The sequence below is a fragment of the Silurus aristotelis genome (genome assembly GCF_946808225.1).
Source record: "Silurus aristotelis genome assembly, chromosome: 8".
NCBI lineage: Eukaryota > Metazoa > Chordata > Actinopteri > Siluriformes > Siluridae > Silurus > Silurus aristotelis.
In genome coordinates, this window is record NC_139581.1 from 4,118,551 (window position 1) to 4,140,467 (window position 21,917).

The 21,917-nt window shown below is 40.9% G+C and overlaps 1 protein-coding gene across 4 annotated transcripts in view; it reads right to left on the bottom strand.

Moving 5' to 3' along the window:
• robo1 (roundabout, axon guidance receptor, homolog 1) overlaps nucleotides 1-21,917 on the bottom strand; it is a 296,829-nt gene that overhangs the window by 38,947 nt on the left and 235,965 nt on the right. For all 4 annotated transcript variants that reach the window (XM_083547741.1, XM_083547743.1, XM_083547742.1 and 1 more), the window contains 9 exons: nucleotides 19,040-19,197; nucleotides 12,963-13,083; nucleotides 11,837-11,975; nucleotides 11,146-11,273; nucleotides 6,282-6,406; nucleotides 5,329-5,500; nucleotides 2,963-3,168; nucleotides 1,995-2,076; nucleotides 764-932 (listed from right to left, as the gene is read on the bottom strand). In XM_083547741.1, the coding sequence (XP_083403867.1) occupies nucleotides 764-932; nucleotides 1,995-2,076; nucleotides 2,963-3,168; nucleotides 5,329-5,500; nucleotides 6,282-6,406; nucleotides 11,146-11,273; nucleotides 11,837-11,975; nucleotides 12,963-13,083; nucleotides 19,040-19,197 (1,300 nt within the window). The remainder of the gene's footprint in view (nucleotides 1-763; nucleotides 933-1,994; nucleotides 2,077-2,962; nucleotides 3,169-5,328; nucleotides 5,501-6,281; nucleotides 6,407-11,145; nucleotides 11,274-11,836; nucleotides 11,976-12,962; nucleotides 13,084-19,039; nucleotides 19,198-21,917) is intronic.

The window sequence follows — 21,917 nt, forward strand, 5'->3', positions numbered from 1 at the left end:
ACACTTTTTGCAGGGTCAGCCATGATACAGCGCCTCTAAAGCACAGACGGGTTAAGGGCCCCAAGAGTAGCAGCTTGATAACACCAGAGCTTAAACCCTCAACCTTCTGATCAGTAAGTCAGAGCCTTAAACATTCAACTCCTGAATAAAAAAAAAAAACATTATATTTCTTGCCACGAGTCAAACGCAAACGTCAATCCGGAAAAGTCAACATTTACTTCTGACCTTCATGGAATGCAAATTTATAGCAATTAAATCCCCCTCATACAATTTTATATTCACAAATTACATCTCCAGTGTAAGCACCAATACTGGCAAGATTCATATTCTAAGCCTGAAAGAAAATTTATTTAGGAAATGTTTTAAACAAAGCTCTGCCCCTCAACCCTATTGCACAATGAATTGACCTCCTCACCTCTTCTTCATCTTCCCAGAAGAGTGGAGGATGTTATAACAGCAAACGGGGACTACATGTGGAATGGGATGTTCCGAAAGCACACGTTTTGTCCATATAGTGCATCAATGATATTAACTGCTAAAAGAATCCTGATGAACAAACCTTTTGTAAATAAGTGCTTGGACCCCTATACTCAGGGGTCCCCTATACCCTATACGCGTATACAATATTTCTATAGTCGTTTTTTGGACGACCTTGTGCTCTGGTGCATCCTTGGGGCGATGTTGGGGTCAATTATGCGTCGTTATGATGTAGTTATATCGTAATCCTGGCAGATGTGCAGCAGTAAGCAGAGATTAGAGCTACCTAAAGGCCTCGATGATGTATGAGGTGGGCGTGGCTCCGGAGTGAAGGTCAGGCTTCCAGGACAGAGACACGGTGGTGCGAGTGACGTCGGTGATTTCGGGTTTGGAAGGAGCGCTGGGGATCAGGTTGGGATCTGTGGGTCGGCCGGGCTGAACTCCAATCCCGAACTCTGAGGGAAGATAATAAATATAGTAAAAGAATGCAATTTCTTTTCTTTCTTTCTCTCTTTCTGACTGTCACCTTGAGTTATTATGAAGTCAGTCTCATATGAAGGAAGGAGACAAGCAATTACTGAGTCATTCATATTTCATTTTCCTTCATTTTCTCTTTCTCTCTCTCACTTTCGACATCCCCTCATCCTGTGTGTCTTTCACAACCTTGAACTTTCAGCTAGGCCTTCATTGATGCTCTCTCTCTCTATCTCTACCGCTCCCTCTCTCTATCCCTTTCTCTCTTTATATATCTTTTTCTGTCCTTCTATGTATTTCCCCTCTCTCACTATCATTCTTTAGTTTTTTCTCCACCTCCCTTTTTCTCTATTTCTTTCTCCCTGTCTATCTCTTCTTCTGCTCTCCCGTTCTTTACCTGTTTCTCTCTCCACCTTCCTTTCTATCTCTCTCTTAGTCTATATCATTCTTCATATCATTTCAATCTCTCCCTCTCACTCTCTCTCTTTCTACATCCCCTCATCCTGTGTGTGTGTGTCTTTCACAACCTTGAACATTCAGGTAGACCTACCTTGATGCTCTCTCTCTCTCTCTCTCTCTCTCTCTCTCTCTCTCTCTCTCTCTCTCTCTCTCTCTCTCTCTCTCTCTCTCTCTCTCGCTATCTCTCCCTCTCTCTATTCCTTTCTCTCTCTTTCTTTCTCTTGTTTGGTCCTTCTACGTCTTTCTCCTCTATCGCTCTCATTCTTCAGTGAGTAAGTCTCTCTCTCTCCACCTCCCTTTCTAATTCCCTCCATCTCTCTATCTTTATATCAACATCTCTCTCTAGTTCTTTCTCTCGTTCTATCTCTTGTTCTATCATTCTCTCTCTTCGTCCTCTCTCCCATTCCCTTTCTATTTCTCTCTTATTCTCTATCTTTCTCTCTCATGTTATATCTTTCCCTCTCTCTCTCTTCCAATCTCTCACGCTCTGGTTCTCATTCTACATCCACTTATCCTGTGTGTGTGTGTGTGTGTGTGTGTGTGTGTGTGTGTGTGTGTGTGTGTGTGTGTGTGTCTTTCACAACCTTGAACCTCCAGGTAGGCCTTCCATGACGCTTCTCCACTGGGACTGGAAGCTACACACGTATACACACCCGTGTCTCCAAGCTAAAGAAAAAAAAGTAAAAGAATATGAATCTATAGTTTTTTTTCCGACTTGATGTGAGAGTCGTAAATATTTTTTGAGCCACACAGGAGTAAAATCTCTGAATTTACAAAAGATTAAAAATATCAAAGCAGATTTTCTTCGTAGCTCATTTGCATATAACGACACCCACAAACCTCCATAAAAGGTCATGTGTACAGTGAGCAGGAAATGAACAGTGAAGGTCAAGGCTGAAATACAAATCTCCACAAGCAAACTCCAAAATCTAGTGGAACATCTTCCCAAAAGGTTATTATAACAGCAAATGGAGACTAAATGCGAAATTGGATGTTCTAAAAGCGCACACATTTAGTATACAATGCATGACACTTGATATCCTCCCTTCGCCCCGGATCTCCGCAACGATGCCAAAACAGCGACCTTTGAGCTGATCATCTAAGGGAGGAAGGTGAAGTCCACAAAAGCCAAATCTGGTGAGTAGGGTGGGTACGGAAGTGAGATCACGTGGATTGTCTATCATCGTGCACAAGTTGCTGAAAGGTTTAGACATTTTCGGGGGTTGAGCTCGTCGAAAGTTTTCCAGAAGATTTTTGTTCTAACCTACTTTCCATGATGAAATCGAAGAATTTCAATCTCTCTCCATAAAATCTAAGGTCAGTTTTTCTCTCTTTATTTCTATCTATCTGCCAGTCTTTGTCTCCTTTTCTGTCTCGAGTCTGTCGTCTATGTTTAACGAGACGTACAAACCCTCACTGCACAAACAGGCCATGAAACGATGACGTGAAGACTCGCACAAAACAAGAACATGAAGGAGGTTTGTTTTCTATCATACAGGAATACACACGGGAACACACACGTTCACCTGTCCCCTGGTTCTCTCGGTCATACCTTGGCGTAGCGGATCTGCAGAGCTCCTGAGTCCAGGAGTTTAAAGCGAGAGTCATAAATGGACACCAGAACCCCGTCTTTCTTCCACATGATGGAGGGATGAGGCGTTCCTGTCGTCTTACATCCCAGAACCACCGTACCATCGAGAGGAACCGTGTGATTGGTCGGACCCTGAAGGATCACAGGTGGAGGGCGGTCTGAAATAACTGCATCAGAGAGAGAGAGAGAGAGAGAGAGAGAGAGAGAGAGAGAGAGAGAGAGAGAGAGATAACACACTCCTGAGTGATAGAAGCTCATTTTTTCAACTGGAAGTAATTTTCCCATCACTCAGCATCAGTAAACAGGAGACGCAGCGTGAGAGAGAAAAGGCCGACATTCCGACGCTCTGACACGTGTGCCAACTAACACGTGAACACGTCTGTGCCGAAATAAAACACACTGCTTAGATATCAATCAGTTTGATAAAGAGACACAGACGCACACACACACACACACACACACACACACACACACACACACAACTGCACAGGCTGGGTTTACTTTGGAAAGGCTTTCTCTCTTTCAATCCCCCTTTCATTCTATCTTTACCTTTCACTCTCCTGTCTCTTTCTCTCTCTCTCTCTCTCTCTCTCTCTGTCTCTCACTCTCTTGTTCTTTCTTCCTCCCTCTCTTTCTTACTATCCCTCTCATTTTTTTTAACTCGCTTTCTTTCCCTATTACCCTCTTCCTCTCTCTTTCTTTTGCTCCCTTTTTCTCCCACCCACTCTGTTTCTCTCTCCCTCTTTTTTTCTACCTTACCCACTCTTTCTTTCTCTATCTGTTCTTCTCTCAATCCCTTTCGCTCTTTCGATCTAACTTTCCGTCTTTGTATCTCTTCCTTTCTCTTTTTTTTCCTCACTCTCTCGTTCTCTCTTGCTCCCTTCCCTTCCTTACTCTGCCTTTTATATTTTTTTAATTTAGCCTTCCTACTCCATCACTCTCTTCCTCTCTCGTTCAATTGCTCCCTCTTTTTCTCTGTTTCTTTCTCCCTCTCTTTATCTACCTCACCCACTCTTTCTTTATATCTGTTTTTCTCTCAATCCCTTTCTATCTTTCTGTCTTTTCCTCCTCTCTCTCTCTATCTCTCTCTCTCTCTAGTTCTGTTCGTCTCTCCACCATCTTTTAAAAAAACTTGCACATGTTCGGAATTTTTTTATTACTAAAACGACAGCAATAAATCCTTTCACTCTATTTCTCAGTCTCTCCAATTCTCTTCGTCTCTCTCTCTCTCTCTCTCTCTCTCTCTCTCTCTCTCTCTCTCTCTCTCTCTCTCTCTTTCTTTCTTTTCAGCTCGGTCTCACTCTTCTTCTCTCATTCCAAATAAAGACATGTCCAGAAGGATTTTTTTATTACTGACATAAAGCGGCAATAAACCGTGTCATTACTGGAACTCTGTAATTAGGAGGTGTGTCTCTGATGAGAGAAGAGAGAGGGAAGAAGAAAAGCCGCCTGGATCAGAAGACCTTTTCATTTCTACAACAGAACTTTGCCGGTTCCGCACACTAGGTGGCGATCTCGGTAAAAACGAAATGCTAAAGAAATCCGATATGTAAAAAGAAAGTTAGCTGTACTATTGTTTTACTGGTGTGCAAACATTCAAAATAATAAGAAATTCGTTCAATTTTTTTTAGAGGAAATTTGGTGGGCGGAGTCAAGCATGGGAAATGGGGCAGGACTTGAATATACGTGCTGAGAAACCATATTAACATAAAGACAAAGACTTAAGTTGTATTATATTTGGGAAGTTGATGTTAGAAGCAGGAAAAATGGGTGAGCGTAAGGATTTGAGCGAGTTTGACAAATGGTGACGTCTAGACGTCTGGGTCAGAGGGTCTCTAAAACTGCAGCTCTTGTGGGATGTTCCTGGTCTGCAGTGGTCAGAATATATCAAAAGTGCTCTAATGAAGGAACAGTAGTGAACCGGTGCCACGGTGGTGGGCTCATTGATGCACGTGAGGAGTAAAGGGTGGTCTGTGTGGTTCGATCCAAAAGACGAGCTCCTGTAGCTCAAACTGCTGAATACGTTCATGCTGTTAATGTTTGACAGGTCAGAACTGTTTTGCCAGCAGAAGGGGACCAACACAATATTAGGCAGGTGGTTATAATGTTATGCCTGGTGTATATATATATGTGTGTGTGTGTGTGTGTGTGTGTGTGTGTGTTTGTATAAGAACATGTATATGCGTGCATGTGTACAAGTGAGAGTATAAGTGTTTGTATATTAGTGTGTGTATTAATACGTATAAGTGGGTGTGTATGTGTGTACTGTATATACGAGTGTGTATATACAGTACGAGTGTGTGTGTATGAATGTGTGTATTTCTTACTATCAGACACCTCCAGCAGAGCTTTGGTGATCACGCTTCCTGCGATGTTCAGCGCCTGGCAGCTGTAGTATCCTCCGTCTCCACGCTCCACCCCGGTGATGGTCAGATCGCCTGTCTGAGAGACGGAGAAGCGGCTGGAGGACTGCGGCGGCTGAGAGGAGAACAGCAGGTTCTGCGATAGAGAACAAGTTCGAGGAGAAAAACGACAACAAAGTTTGGCCGAAAAAAACAAACAAATAAATAAAACAGACGACACCACACAACAGGACTCCGACGTCTGAAGTGCTCGATTCGGAAAAAAACTGTATTTCCAGCAGTCCTAGAGCAGGGGTGTGTGTTTGTGTGTGTGTGTGTGTGTGTGTGTGTGTGTTGTGATTGCTGTCTGGCTCCCTGAGCTGGAGGTGTGTTTAATAAGCACAGCTGGAGCTGTAACAGTGCCGAGTTCATAAATCTGTCTCACAGCAGGAGGGGGGAGCGGGGAGGGGGAAAAGGGGGGAGGGGGAGGGGCTCGGCGCTACAAACTTATTACCGAAAGGCGATAAATCATCAGGAAATAACGACGTTTGGAAGAATAACAGATCCGTCTCCGTGTTGGTAGCCGACCGCGGGTTATTAATAATGCAGCAAATAATAAATAAATACATAAATAAATATGAATAATACATAAATACATAACTAATAAATAATGAAAGAGATATTTTGTTAAGGAAGACCCAGACATTTTTAAGCGAGACTTCTCTAGTAACAAGGCAAGGTTTTTCTTTTGATAAAAAGATAATGATTGTTTTGATCTAATATCCCTGTAGATATCTATACTGTTTTCTGTGCTAATGGGATAGCATAGCTCCACCTCGATCCTTCAGAAGTAACCCACATGCTACATGTGCCTTCTGCACAGAGAGAATAATGTTAGTACAAACAGCTGTACAGCTGATGGGATTCCTCGTTCTCACCTGACTCCCCTCTCTTTGCCAGAAGATGGCCGGCTGTGGGCTTCCCGTTGCCTCGCACTGAAAGGTCACGGTGCGTCCCAGCCCCACCACCTGGTTCCTCGGTCGTACCGCAAACACCGGAGGCACTGGAGAGTGTGTGTTTGTGTGTGTGTGTGTGTGTGTGTGTGTGTGTGTGTGTGTGTGTGGGTGACAGAGAGAGAGTATTTATGTTAATAACTGACACAGGAAGTGCAAAGAAACACACCAGTAAGAGCTTCCCAACATGACAGGAGTGACAGGAACACACTTCAGGTCAGGCTGTTGATGGAAAGGATGCTGTTACCAATAGATGAAGTGGATTATTTTCCCTCAACAGCACATCCTGAGGTGTTTTATTACTCCTCTTATACCTCAGCAGTTTCGCAAAGATTACAATGTTCATTAAAATGCTCAATAATTAGTTATTAAATAATGAAGTAGTCCAAGTCCAAGTATCGTTTTTTGACAAATCAGATTCATGAGTAAACTTTTGATCAATCAGAATCCTGTATCCATGGTTTGACTGATCAGATACCTGAGTAAACTTTGAATTTTGGATCTGAAAATATTTTTCAGACTAATCAGATTCCTGAATAAACATTTGACCTATCAGATTCCTGGATCAGCTTTGGACCAATCAAATTCCTGAATAAACTTTGGACTAATCAGATAAACTTTAGACCAATCAGATTCCTGAATAAACGTTGGACCAATCAGATTCATGATTTATCTTTAGACCAATCAGATTCCTGAATGAACTTTGGACTAATAAGATTCCTAAATAAACTTTGAACCAATCAGATGCCTGGATAAACTTTTGACCAAACATATTCCTGAAAAAAGAATGGACCAATCAGTTTGATGATTTACCTTCTGACCAATCAGATTCCTGAATGAACTTTGGATTAATCAGATTCCTGAATTCACTTTGGATCAATCGGATACCTAAATTCATAAAGAACTTTAACTTTAACTTTCACCACAAATTCTTAGATTAAATTAGCATTGAGTACCTGATGTAGCTAGCTGATCATGTGACTTCATTACAAATGCTAGCACTAACAGGCATGCTAATATCTTTTTATCAAAAATAGTACAATGACAAACCTTCGTGGGTCAAACAGTTTCTATTTCTCTTGTGGGTATCGCTACTGTTACTATGGTAACCATGCCATGTCAATGGCCGTATGATACAAGGACACTTCAGGGCAGGGGGTCACCGATCACTGGGTCATCATTTGGCACAGGGGCCGCATAGAAAAAATACAAACCTTATGATGTATGTTTTATTGACTTTTGTGGTCTGCAGGGTGTTTTATTTTCCTGTTTTCATTTCAGTCACACTTTTTTCTACGCATCAATAAATTGCAATAATTTTTGTCCATGGACAAAATTGTCATGTGAAACTGGTCCTGGTGCGAAAAAAAAAAGAAGGGGGATGCTGCTTTATAGGCGAAGTAAATAAGACGTAAATGAAGCGAAAGCCGCCATTACTTTTCATGTGCATAAGGGAGAGGCACGGCGCAATAACACAGGGGCTAGGGGATACAATTTCAGCATCTGTAATGACGTAATGAGGACAAGGTGGGAGTAAGACACTGACTGTCCCTGCATCTTAATGACAAACTCCATCCGTCTCGGTGTTCAGAGTGCTGCTTTTTATTGGGATTGGATAAGTGACAGCAGCAACATCCCCCCACCTCAAATGTCAACCGCAATAGGTTTTACAGCTGAAACGCCACGAAACCAACCATAAAGCAATCTCAGACCTGTTGATCCCCAAACTCCAAAAGAACCAGGATGAGCATTTTACAGATGTGGTGGAGCTTCAGTGTAATAAAACCAAGGCGATTACCTTAAACGCTTTGTTTTTTCTCTTGTCTTTATTTATTTTTTTTACTCAAGCGTACGCTCGCTGTCAGGATTGCCGACGTCAACCGTGACGAGCGTGCTGATTGGTGGGAGGAAGATGGCTTGGATGGATGGTGCTTCTGACAACTTCCTGTTGCTGTCAGTGGCAGTGATAATAAGGTGATGGAGAGATGATGGCATTGTGACTTACCAGACATTACTGAAAAAGGACAAAAAGATAGAAAAAAAGAAAAACAGACACACATATGATAGATGAGTAAATAAATCATAATTGTCATGATGAAATGATTTCATTAAACAATACAAAAAGATGCATGTGGAAACAAGATGTGCACAATATACATACAATACAATCATTAAGGGGTTGAACACTGTTAAGGAGCAAAATCAACACAATCACCTTCCGACCAATCAGATTCAGGATTCAGTGGAGTGAATGTTACCGCCTTAAAGGTGGATGTTGTTCTACAAAAGCCTGTAAGTTGTTACTTTTATACCACTAGTAAACCTTTTAAAGAAATGGTTTTAATTTTTTTTTTAATTATCCGTTTATAGTTACCTTTACATCTACCACTATAGTATTTATATTATATATATAATTTACATACATTTTAAACATTAATTAACATTAATTTTTGTCTTATTGTCTTAATAATGTCTTATTAATTTTTCCTCTCTATTTGAGCTAATAAGGCAAAAAAAAAAAAAGCAACTTTTAATGCTATCTGAAAAAAAAATATTGAAAACCTCGCAAATGACAAAAAGCTCTGACACTGGAGACGCCTTCCTTTTTTCCTTCCAGAAAGCTGCATCATTTCACAATGAGTAGGTACAAGAACATTATTTTCTTTTCTTACTTCTTTTCTTTTTTTCACAGCTAATCCATTTGGAGTTCGTCCAACATTCGGCGATTGAAATCTATCTAAACAAGCTCGAACTCACTTCATCATTTCCTAATCTCTTATCTAATCTCCTGGTGGATTTATCAGTGCTGTCCGTTTGTAAGGAGGCTACATGATGATGAATTTATGATTAGGGGGAGACGTGAAGACCAGAGTAGCCTTGTTAAAAAAAATTATAATGAAAAATAAATCACCCCTATTCTCCGGTGCTTTTTTTTTTTTTTTTTTAAGAGAAACTTTCCTCGCTCTGCTTCCTGTTCAAGCTTCATTAACAGCGGACTCGAGCTTTCGGCAAATACATCAAATCTATCTCTAAAGACTAGAAGTCCAGAAAAGAATTAGTTTAGAGCAAAAGGAATATCTGTTATATCCGGAAGACCGTTTTATCTCCGTCCCACAAAATAAATGAGATGTACACTATAGGTACAAAAGCTTGTAGACACCTGAGCATAGGATTGGTATGTTCTTCTTTTTGAACATCCTATTCCACATTTAATCCTTATGTATTGTTATAATTATGTCCATTCTTCTGGGAAAATGTTCCACTAGATTTCGGAGTGTGGAGATTTGTGAGAGATTCATTCAGATACATGGAGGCTAGTAAAATCAGGTCCTGATGTAAATGAGTTGAGGAGGTAAGTTCATCCCTAATGAGAGAGCCAGTGGTGAATGTGGAAGAAACCTCGAGAGGAACCAGACTCAAAATTTACCTCATCCTCAGCACTAAATGTCCATTCATTACAGTTCCATCATTGTTGAGGTGTTTAGTGATGGGCGCTTAAATGCGGAACTGTGCATGCAACTGTTGATATTATTGACAGTCCAAATCCATCCTCAAAGTTATTGAGTTGCTCAGTAACTCAACTTCATGGATATTTAGGCTGTTAATGTGGAACCATCCCCAGCTGTACCGAGTGGTCTCCTATTGAAGAGACCTCCATCCAGAGAGGAAAGAGACAGGAACGGTGTTGAATTGTTGAGGTCAGAGCCCTATAGCAGGAGATCTTCCACTTCAACCCATGTTATAGCATATCTCCATGGAGCTGGCTTTGTGCACAGGGTTTGCATTGTCATGCTGGAACATGTTTAGATCTTCTAGTTTAAGCAAAGTGGAAATGTATTGCTACCAAATATAAAGACATCCTACACAACTGTGTACCTCCAAATTACAGCTTGGGGAAGAAACACGTATTTTATTTAATTCATTTTTATTTATAACATATAGTCGGAAAAATCAGGTGTCCCAATACTTTTGTCCAAATAGTGGTCGAAGTAAACTTTCAGATACACTAAAACAACCAATACAGTGGTAGGATAAGCTTTTTGAAGAGCGCTGAAGAGGAAAAGTAAAATTGCTCGAGGGTTTTTTTTTTTTTTTTTTTTTTTTTTTTTTTTTTAAGTAATACAATGGCATCGTTGTGAGAGTGAAACACTTGCACTTCGCTGGGCCGAATGTTTACTCTGGAGCGCGAGTGGGATGATTTATACGACAGTCGTGAGGTAATAAAATCTGCCTCGGCACTTATAAAACCATCAGGAGAAGAGTTTTGTTTTTTTTCTCTTTAAAGCGTCTCTATATGCTCTCGCGTAGCCAATTTTAATAAGCCGTTTTATTTTTACTTCAAGTTTTAACACCAGCACATAAACAAGAGAAAATACAACAGTTCTTTTCTCTCTCGCTTCCTCAACTTCTCTTCCCAAGCTAATGGAATCAGAAAGTTAACGCCTTGAGAGCTTTAGCGCTCTTATTCAACCCTCCCAACACGTGCTAACGCTCCACTTCATGTTTCGATCGGAGCATGAACACTGAGCCCCGAAGCCGCGACAGGACCCACAAAACATCTAATGGTCCGCTTCATTCGAGATTTTGATGCCACGGTAACAACTTGACAAAACGCAGTTTAATTGTTATTGAGTGTTCGTAAGCCAGCAGTTAAATCCAGAACCCTTGAACATGATAAAATAAGTCCCAAGGAGCATTTTCAGAAAGGGTGCCAATAATTATGGTGCAGGTTTTGTTTAGTGCAGTCGTTTAAAAGGAATTGAGGTATTAAAGATGGCGGACGTCTAACCGTGGATGGTGAGGCTGGCTGTGGCCTCGGCCTTCCCCATCATGTTCTCAGCCAGGCAGGTGTAGGAGCCGGCGTCGGTCGAGCTCAGCCTTCTCAGCTTCAGAGTGTGATCGTCACGGATCTCGAACCTGAAACACACACACACACACACACACACACCTTCCCTAAGAAACATCAACAGACACCTTGCCAGCAAATGCTAATCAGACATCAAACATCAGTGATCATATTTTCATTCAAACAGCATTAACACACTTTATTCTCAAAACAGAATTGACAACACACTCACTGAAACATCAACAAACATCTAAAAACTGCTCAGACAAACACAAACACACCTACAGTATATGGGTGGTTTATCAGGAATCCTTCCCTCCACATACACACAAATAAATACACACACACACACACACACACACACACACAATCATACAAGCTCCAGGGAGTGGTAGCTCCAGTAGTTAAGGTGCTAGGTTACCGATCGGAAGGTCGGGGGTTCAAGCCCCGGTATTGCCAAGCTTCCACTCCTGGGCCCTTGAGCAAGGCCCTTAACCCTCTATGCTCCAGAGGCGCCGTATCATGGCCGACCCTGAGCTCTGACCCCAGCTTCTAAGCAAGCTGGGATATGCTAAGAACAAATTTCACTGTGCTGTAACGTATATGTGACAAATAAAGGCTATTCTATTCATACCTTCCCTTGGGTAGTTCTCCGTCCTCTTTTCTCCAGCGTACGGTGGGGACAGGGTCTCCCTGCGCCTCACACCTAAACTCCACGCTCTGCTCCACCAGAACTGACTGACTGCTGGGCCTGCGCAGGAAACTGGGTCTCTCTGTGTCCACACACACACACACGTTCAGTAAAACTGACGAGTATATCTATCAGAAACCTGCAAACAGGGAACCTACTGTCTGTTCACTCATAAATACACAGGCCCACAACCCCCCCCCCCCCACACACACACACACACACACACACACACACACACACACATGTATTTATGTGTGTATATTTGTATGTAGACGTATGTATGTATGTATGTACAGTATGTATGTGTGTGTATGTATGTGTGTGTCTGTGTGTCTGTGTGTGTGTGTGTGTGTGTGTGTGTGTGTGTGTGTGTGTGTGTGTGTGTGTGTGTGTGTGACTTGTTTTGTCTTTAATTCAGCTGCTCTAAGATAAGTGAAGTAATTTATATTACATATCAGTAACAGCAACACACTACATAAAACAGTAAAAAAAAAAAAAAAAAAGGTATTAAATTTAATAAACTAATAAAAAAAAAAAATAGATTATGAGCTTCTTTACCACGTCTGCGTCTTTGAAAGATCGGGCAACATACTGCACTGACAAGTGCAAACCCGCAACATCTGGACTATTTCATACACTCCCCTGCAGATAAACACACTATTTGGTGTGTGTGTGTGTGTGTGTGTGTGGTGTGTGTGTGTGTGTGGGAGACAGAGTGCTCCATGGCATGTTTAAATACTGATTAAAGCAGTTATTTGAGATCTCACACTGACTGCCTCGCTGCTAAATTCAGCTCAGAGGTTTACAGCGTGACTCCCCCCCCCCCCCCCCCCCAGTTTCAGTCTTTCAGGTCAACAGAAAGAAAGATGACCAGAGAGCAGAACAAATCTGCTGCTTTTACTTTATAATGACATCGCGGAGGTGAACGCTGAATAATACGTTATATGGAAAATTTATTTTATTAATCGGACTATTATTATTATTATTATTATTATTATTATTATTATTGTTGTTAATATTAAGCCACGCCTCTTTCCTAATCTTAAAATTTTTAAACATGAAAACTTACCGAGCACAGTAAGCTCAGCGATTTCGCTCTCCCGTTCCCCCATCATGTTGGTTCCGACGCAGACGTACTTCCCGGCATCGCTCTTCCTCGTGTTGGTGATCATCAGCTTTCCACCTCGGATCTACAGAGGAACATTGAGATAGAGATTCCCTTCATTCTTCAGGAAACATCTAAAGAAATGGTGCCTTTATATTAAAAGTGATGCCCTTATCCAGAGTGACCAACATTTACAGTATCTCAGTTATGCAACTGAGCAGCAATGGGTTTAAGGGCCTTGTTTAAGGGCCCAGAAGAGGGATTTGATCTCAAAACCAACAGATCCAAAGTTCAAGGCCTTAACTACTAAGATACCACCTTATTGTCTCTGATCATGTGTGTATGGATAGATGTATGTATGTGTGCATGCATCTGTGTGTGTGTGTGTGTGTGTGTGTGTGTGTGTGTGTGTGTGTGTGTATTGCAGTGTTGTTAAATTCTGGATTGTTGATTCATTTTGCTGATTCAACAGACTCATGCAAAGCAAACAACAGACACTAATATGAAAAACTCTATTAACTATTAACAAACTTAAACGTAACAGTCGAAGTGTCACATTTACTCTAAGGGGACGTTTATTTATTTAATAACAGTCAAGGAAGGAGTCTCCCGTGTCAGAGGCTTTTCCCAGAGCTAGGGTTCATGCTGGTTTGTTTCTCAGTAACTAAGTATGAATAGCTGCCTCAAGAAGAGCGCAAGAGTTAACGCACTTCTCAGAAAGTCCAGGAACATTAAACGTAAAAATAAAGGGATAAAAAGTACTCTCTGTGTGTTATTCTTTAATGACTGAAAATCAGAGGGAAATTAAACAGAAACGTCACCAAATTATTTTTCTTCAACAGTGCAAAACGGACTGTATTATTTCTCACATGAATGTGTGTGTGTGTGTGTGTGTGTGTGTGTGTGTGTGTGTGTGTGTGTGTGTGTGTGTGTGTGTGTGTGTGTGGAGCTTCTATATTCCCAAGGATCTGATTACAGGTCAATGAGATCTTCTTTGTTCTGAAGCACTCATGAGGGCACTCCTTTACCTGAACCACACACACACACACGCACACACACTTTGAAAGTGATCTGTGTATTAGAGGGACCACACGGTGAGTCTCCTCATTGAGTCTGGAAGCAGTGTGTGTGTGTGTGGCAGTGTGGAGATTTCACCAAAGCAGCATGTGGGTCTGCGTCGTTACTCGCCGTGTCGAGTCTTAGGTTCGGGCCAGAAAATAAATACAAATATGAATAATAGAATCTAGAAAACCAGAAATTGTTACCTAAACGTTTATGTGTATAAGTGTAAGTCTATGAAGAAGAAAAAAAAATGAAAAAATGAAAAAATAAATAATTATATATATATTAAATTTTTTTTTTAAACATTTGTGTGTGTGTGTGTGTGTGTGTGTTGGGGTGGTTCCTGAAGGCACCCTATCGTGCTGTAGAGGGTTTGAAGTGTCATTATGTTACTGTTTGTTTGAGTGGATTAAATGGCACGAGTCTAATAAAGCAGAGAAGGTCATGGCATTGAGGAGAAAGGGAGATGGAGAAGGAGACAGAGAGCTCAAAGAGAGAAAGAGAAAGAGGGAGAGAAAGCTGGAAAGAGAGAGTGGGAGAGGAGGAGGTGGAGAGCTCTAACAGAGAGAAAAAGGGGGGGAAAGAAGGAGAGATAAGCGAATGGGTGACAAAGAAAGAGGCAGAGAGCTTAAAGGGAGAAACGGAGAGAAAGAGTGACAGAAGGAGACAGAGAGTTCCAAGGGAGAGAAAGAGGGAGTGAAAGTGCAAGAAAGAGAGAATGAGAGAAAGGATGAGAAAAAGAAGAGAGAGGGAAATAAAGAGAGAAAGAGGGCGTGAAAGAGAGAGTGTCAAAGGGAGACTGAGAGAAAGGGTATGACATTGGGAAAGAACGAGAGAAAGGGATTGAAAAAGTGAGTGCAAGAGAGAGCGTCAGAGAAAATGAGACGCGGAGCTCAAAGGGAGAGAAAGAAGGAGCAAAGGAGTGAGAGAAGGTGATTGGGAAAGAAAGAAGAGAAAGACAGAGCAGGAGAAAGAGGGTGTAGTAGGAAACGAGAGGGAGAGAATGAAAGAGAGAGGAAGAGGGAGAGAAAAACAGAGCTGGGGAGAAAGAGAAAGAGAAATACACACATTGAAACGTATACAGATTTACAGATTTTTCTTTGACTGTAATGAAACACTGAAACTGGAGACTCCTTTCATAGACGTTACAAAAATCTTCCCCGTATCAAAAGATCACACGCTTTTTAAATCCGTTTGAGGAATGAGACGTTACCATAGCGACGCTGAGACGTTCCACAACAGCACGCACATTAGCATTCGCGTCGCCAAGTCACGCAACAAAAGGACACACGTTCACCTGATACGCACTCTATACACACTACTAAAACATTCACCTCCGAGTCACTGCATCACTAATCATCACTAATCCCAACCTGGGTCTCGATTAGGACCCCCGAGTCTCTCTAAATCCCCCGACCATTTATCCGCTAAGTGTCAGATCGGATCTTTCGCTCGTCCTGCCAACGGTTTGATTAAAGTTTACACGCCCTTGAGCTCTTTTCTTAATCCTGTGTAAATAAATGAAAAGAGCCTCTACATCAATGCCTTTCCTTCTTCTTCCCTCTCTCTCTTTCTTTCTGTGGAAGAGAGATGAATTCTTCCTCGACTCCTCCACTCCTCTCGCTCTTAATTAAAAGGAAGTAATTGGAGCCAGAGGTTCAAATCCCTGCACTTCATCAGCAAAGACCCTTTTTTTTTAAGACCTCGATGTGTTTCCACTCTTCCTCCTGATGAATACGTTCCATTCGTTCTCACCCCTTTTTTTTCCTTAAAGCAATTAAACTTCCTCACCGATCTTGAGGAATGGCGCAGGAGCCCTCGGCCATCTGTTCTACCTGAAACACGGCTTTACTTCACGCTCCTGCACTTCATCTTTCCTGACAAACGGGATTCATGATTTTCCTTTCTAACGAGCGACTCGTGTATTCTGGCTTCTCGATGTTATCCTTATGATTACCGCAGGAAAGCGGAGAAAAGACGATCTGGCTGGAAACAGGACTAGAATAAATAAGGTGTGATGTATTTACGGGAGTAACGGTGGGCGATGTGGCATAACGCAGGATATTTTCACACCCTGTAGCGATGATCACGAGATCTCACGGAGCGACTGAGAAATGGAAGTAACACGAAAAAAAAAAAAAAAAAAAAACGTCTGGACAAAAAACGAATGATTTACAATAAAGCAAAGATATGATTTGAGAACATACGAAGAAAGCAGGCCATACACACACACACACACACACACACACACACACACAGATACACACACACACACACAAACACACACACTCAGACAATAATTATAATATTCCACATCCTGGTTCAATTCTCAGGTCTGATTGGTCTTAAGGTGTTTTTGTATATTGGCATGACCCAGACTCTAGTTTCTATAGCAACAGCTCAAACAAAGCATGCATATATTTTCACAAAATCTTCAGTGTTCTTTAATCTTTTTAAAGTATAACTACAAGCATTTAAGTGTCAAGAGCTTTAATTGACAATTACATTAAGTTTATGCACAGAGTCATGTCATTATTTACAGTGTTGACCCTTCAATCAATCAACTTCTGGTCCAAACTGATGGCGTCCCATTCTTGCATAATCAACGGTGTCAAAAACTTTGGAGAAGTTCTCAATGGAATTAAGGTCTTGGGAGTTTCCTGATTATGGACCCAAAATTTGTTCTCCAAACTACTTAGTCATCACTTTTGCACGCTGGAAAAGGCATCGTTCATCACCGAGCTGTTTCTTTGAATGGTTGGAAGAAGTTGCTCTCGGAGGATATTCGGTACCATTCTTTATTCATAAGGCTGTGTTCTTGGGTGTAATTGTGAGTGATCCCACTCCCTTGGTTAAGAAACATGAATGGTCTCAGGATGCTTTACTGTTGGCATGACACAGAACTGATGGTGGCGCTCACCTTTTCTTCTCCAGACGAGCTTTTTCCCGGATGCCCCCAAACATTCGGAGAGGGGATTTATCAGAAAAAATGATTTTACCCCAGTCCTCAGCAGTCCAATCCCTGCACCTTTTGCAGAATATCAGTCTGTCCCTTCGGTTTTTACTAAAAAAATGGCTTTTTTTGCTGCCCCTCTTGACACCAGACTGTGCGTGCAAATGCACTCACACCTGCCCGCTGCCATTCCTGAGAAACTCTGCACTGGTGGTGCCCTGATCCCACAGCTGAATCAACTTTAGGAGACGTTCCTGCCGCTTGCTGGACTTTCTTGGGCGCACTAAAGCCTTCTTCACAACAGCTGAACCTCTGTTGTTGAAATTCTTGATGAGCCGATAAACAGTTGACTTCGGTGTCTTCTTACCAGCAGGAATATCTTCGCCTGTGAATCCCTTTTTGGGCAAAGCAATGATGATGACACGTGTTTCCTTGCAGGTAACCAGTGTTAACAGAGGAAGAACAATGATTTCAAGCACCACCCTCCTTTTAAAGTTTCCAGTCTGATATTCTAACTCAATCAGCATGACAGAGTGATCCCTGTATATATCTATATCTATATAAATCTTTAATTTTGACATTTGTAAAGCTTAGAGTAGCTGCTTGTTGAGGACTGCATGGGGGATTTCTCCTTTGAACAAAATCATTCATACTGGGTTGTTTCTAACTGTAATAAATAAATAAATAAATTGAGTATGAAAGGTGAAGCAATTTGTGTAAATCAACATTATTGTATTTTGCAGACGGCAAGCTGACAACTACGCTTAAAAAAATGTATATTAAATATGATACATTATCTTGACAAATCACAGACATTTTGTTCGGTGGTAAAGGTACAAGCATCTAGAAAATATAATCAATTAAAATTTAAATAATATTTACATTAAATATGCATAAATTAAATATACAAACATTGAAAACAAGCATTTGAACGCAATAAAGTCGTGGTGAATCACATTTAAAAACAGATAAGTTACTGTTGTAGTAGACAAATGCTTTAAAAAAAAGAACGGAGCGGAGAAGAGAGCGAGCGAGCTAACAGGTTTAATAAAAATAAAAAAATTAATATGCATTGGCATACAAATGCATAATCGTTTGCTGAAAACCACAACAGTGTGTCTGAAAAAGTGTTTACTGCTGCTTTTAGCTTTAGTGTTTCTTCGCACTGGTTTAATTGAATCCTTCACCATGTGCTGATTGTGTGACCTGATGCTCGTGAGTCCCGACAGAACGGATCCAGTGCGACTTTCCCGAAGTTACAAACAAACAGTTTACAAAACAACACCTCATCAAACCACACCATTTTCACATGATAAGGATTCTAAAGTTTTTGCTCACCGTGCTGATGTTTCATCTCCATCCATGACACCAGTGTTTGCAATAACTGTCTCAATTTTGATGGAACTGAAACTAGATGTTACTATAAACAGTGCATCCACATGGACCGCTGATTCAACGGACAGCAAACTACCTGTGAGCATTCAATTCTGACCCCAGAATATAATCCTGTATAGCAGATTCTGTGCAACATTAACCACAAGCGTGTTCCATTACAAAATGTTCAGCTTGTCGTTCATGCATAAATGAATCATACCATCCAGACATACAGTAAATGATCTTACAAAGGTATGACGCGTTCTTCCAAAACAAAACTGATAAGCAAATTAGCAACATTTGCAGCTACAACTGCAGCACAAAGCTAATAAGCTACTAGCGAAATAGAACTTGCATAATTGTTGGTCAAAGTCACTGGTATGATCTGTGCAGTGGGAAAAAGGTGTTCATTAGCGTAACATTAATAATAAATGAACCCACTTCTTTATGAATATTCACCTCGGCTATTTTGAGCTCAACAAACAAGGAAACGTCTGTAACACAAACCGGTGATTTACTTCAGATAGAAGTGCAAATGGCGGAACGTTGATGTTTCAGAAACTACACAAATCTTCAAATTAGAGGAAAAACTATTCGTAAAACTATTCTTTTAGTCAAAATTGAAACTAGGGGTCTAGACATAAACACTCACAGTTATCCGTTCATCTCTGTCGTCTACGTTCACACCATCTTTCTTCCAGGAGATGGTGGGTTCTGGGTGTCCACGTGGAGGCTGGCACTCCATCACGGCCGGTTCTCCAGCGGCCACCATCACATCGCTGGGGTTCTGCCTGAATTCATCACGGAGAACTGCAAAGAAAGAAGAGAAAATTAATTGCCGATATTTTTTATTGTGAGTGCAATTAGAGTGAGTGAAACTAGCTTTCTGGTAGCTAGTAGTTCTGCAGGTCATTGATTTGGTGTAAAACGGTGGGTTAATTTAATTCTTTAAAAATAAAAGAAAACAATTCTTCAAAGAGTCATGCATTTAAATACATTTAATAATTAAATAAAATCTAATTAAAATTTAATTAAAAGTAATTGTTCAATTGGTTAACCACTAATACATTTTAGCAATTTAAGCAATGAATTAATTGTAAATAATAATTTTAAACATTTAATTCAATAAAAAAATATATATATTTTTGATTAAACAAATGAATGTACACACACACACACACACACACACACACACACACACACACAGAGTTCGTAACTAAAATAGGTTTTTAGCGAGACTTTTTAATTATATTTTTACATTTATGGCATTTGGTAGACCTTCTTATAAAAAACTTGCAATTACTGTATAATGTTTAATATACAGCATGGTTAAGAGGTAAGGTACTCAAGGGCCCAGCAAAGACAGCTTGGTGGTCAAGTCAAGTCAAGTTTATTTCTATTGCGCTTTTCACAACAGACATTGTCTCAAAGCAGCTTTACAGAAATCCACAGTGAAGGTGAATGGTGTGCATTTATCCCTGATTCCTTGCCACAGTCGCCGTGGCGACTGTGGCAAGGAAAAACTCCCTTAGATGTTATGAGGAAGAAACTTTAAGAGGAACCAGACTCAAAAGGGGAACCCATCCTCATTTGGGTGACATCAAGAGTTTAATCATAAATCTTTCAACAATACAGAACATACAAGATACAGAATACAGGTGGTACCAAGATTAAGTCCAAACACCTTAAGCTTCTTTAATTTGTCATCTTAACCCCTTAGCTCCCACGATCCCCCAGAAACAGAACCATTCATTGGTTCTCCACATTTTGGTTCTGAAGCAGAACATAGTTTGCAAGCCTTCCGTTGAAAATGCACAGAAAGGTGCCGCATTAAATACTGGCAGCTTTTCAATAACAGCTTTTTCTTTTTAGTCTGAGCTACTGTTTCTTGGAGAGTGTACAGGAAAAGCCGCACTCGCACCGAGCGACGCCAAGTGTTGGCTCTGAAACATGTAGAAACTGAATCTTAACAAAACTTTCAAATACAATCTACGAAACAAGCTGAAAATCTCCACCCGGACTTCACATTTAGTTTCTGTACAAGACATCCGAGCCTCCTTATTTAAACATTCAAGTATGTTCTCGTCTTATTTTAGGGTTGCGGTTCATTACTTCACCGCACGGTTAAGATGAGATAACGTTAAGTCTCGAAGTAAAACCGAAACATCCTTTAACACGGTAAACAGAACAGGAAGTCGATCTTATTATTCGCCGTTTGTGTAAAATGCAGAACGTTTCCTCAATCTTTTCCTGGACTTGCTCCGGTCTCTTGCATCTCTCTGATGATCGGCTGTCTCAGATCAAAGTGAGGTGTAACCTGAACTCCTGACTGCCTACAAATTCCTTCGAGCCCTTAAGCACTAAATTGGCCATAAGATCTCGCTTTCTGCTGCTTGTAAGTGCACAGTGGGTTCAGCTCTCCCACACTCACCTTAATGTAAAAAAAAAAGAAAAAAAAAAGGCGAATCTGTGAAGGGAATGGTGTTTTACAGAATCAGGAAGAAAAAAACCCTAGCGCTTCAACTTCTCTCAGTTTATCCTTAACTTTTCCCATAATAACTAGATGTGTGCTCATTTAATTACAAGGCTGTTAGTAAAGTCAGGTACTGATGTAGATGAGGTGAGGAGGACTGGGGTGCCACTCCAATTCACCCCAAAGGTGTTTAATAAGTTTTGAGTTTTAAAGTTGTGTTTTGAGTTGAGTTTTTTCTTGCCACAGAAGTCCCTGAGACTTCATGAGGAAGAAACCTTAAGAGGAAAAAAAGAATCGAAAAGGAAACTGTCCTCATCAACGAATGTCTATTTATTACAGTTCCAGAAAATTGCACCGGGTATCTAATAAGAAGTGCGAGCGTGATCCGAGCTTCAGTGAGGGGACACTATAAAAGCTACTCCGTGGTGGTCCTAGATGGAAAACGATGGATGGCTTTGTAAAGCCTTCTGTTTTGTGTCCATTCTCACACACCTCATCTTTCTATATATATAAATATGTATGTGCTGTTTGTTCTGGTGTATATCTTAAAGAGCATTACGTAGGTTATAAACACTGCTCATTCATTCCTTCTGCTCTAATTAAAGCTGCATTCCTCCACTTCACCTCGTCTCTCTAAGATTACTGAGACAAGTGAAAAATAGAGAAAGAGGAGGGGATACAGTGTTACAGAAGCTATTAATAGCTAATAAAGTACTGTAAGAGCTTGCTGTGGTATCACGGTGCTTCCCACATCACATGTTTCGCTTGGTATACACAATAAGAAAGAAGGATAGAATGGTGCTTTATGCTTGTCACATAATCTTCACAAAGTAAATTTCTTTCTTCTTATATCCTAGCAATTTTGGGAAGGTGGGGGTCCAAGCACAGGATTAGCCATTATACAGCTCCCCCTCGAACATTTAGCTGGGATAAAGCATTAAGCTGGGATGCTTCTTATAATTGGAATTCTCTTCCATATTCTATTCGAGAGGTTCCCTAGTGGTCTAGTGGTTAGGATGCGGCGCTCTCACCGCTGTGGTCCGGGTTCGATCCCCAG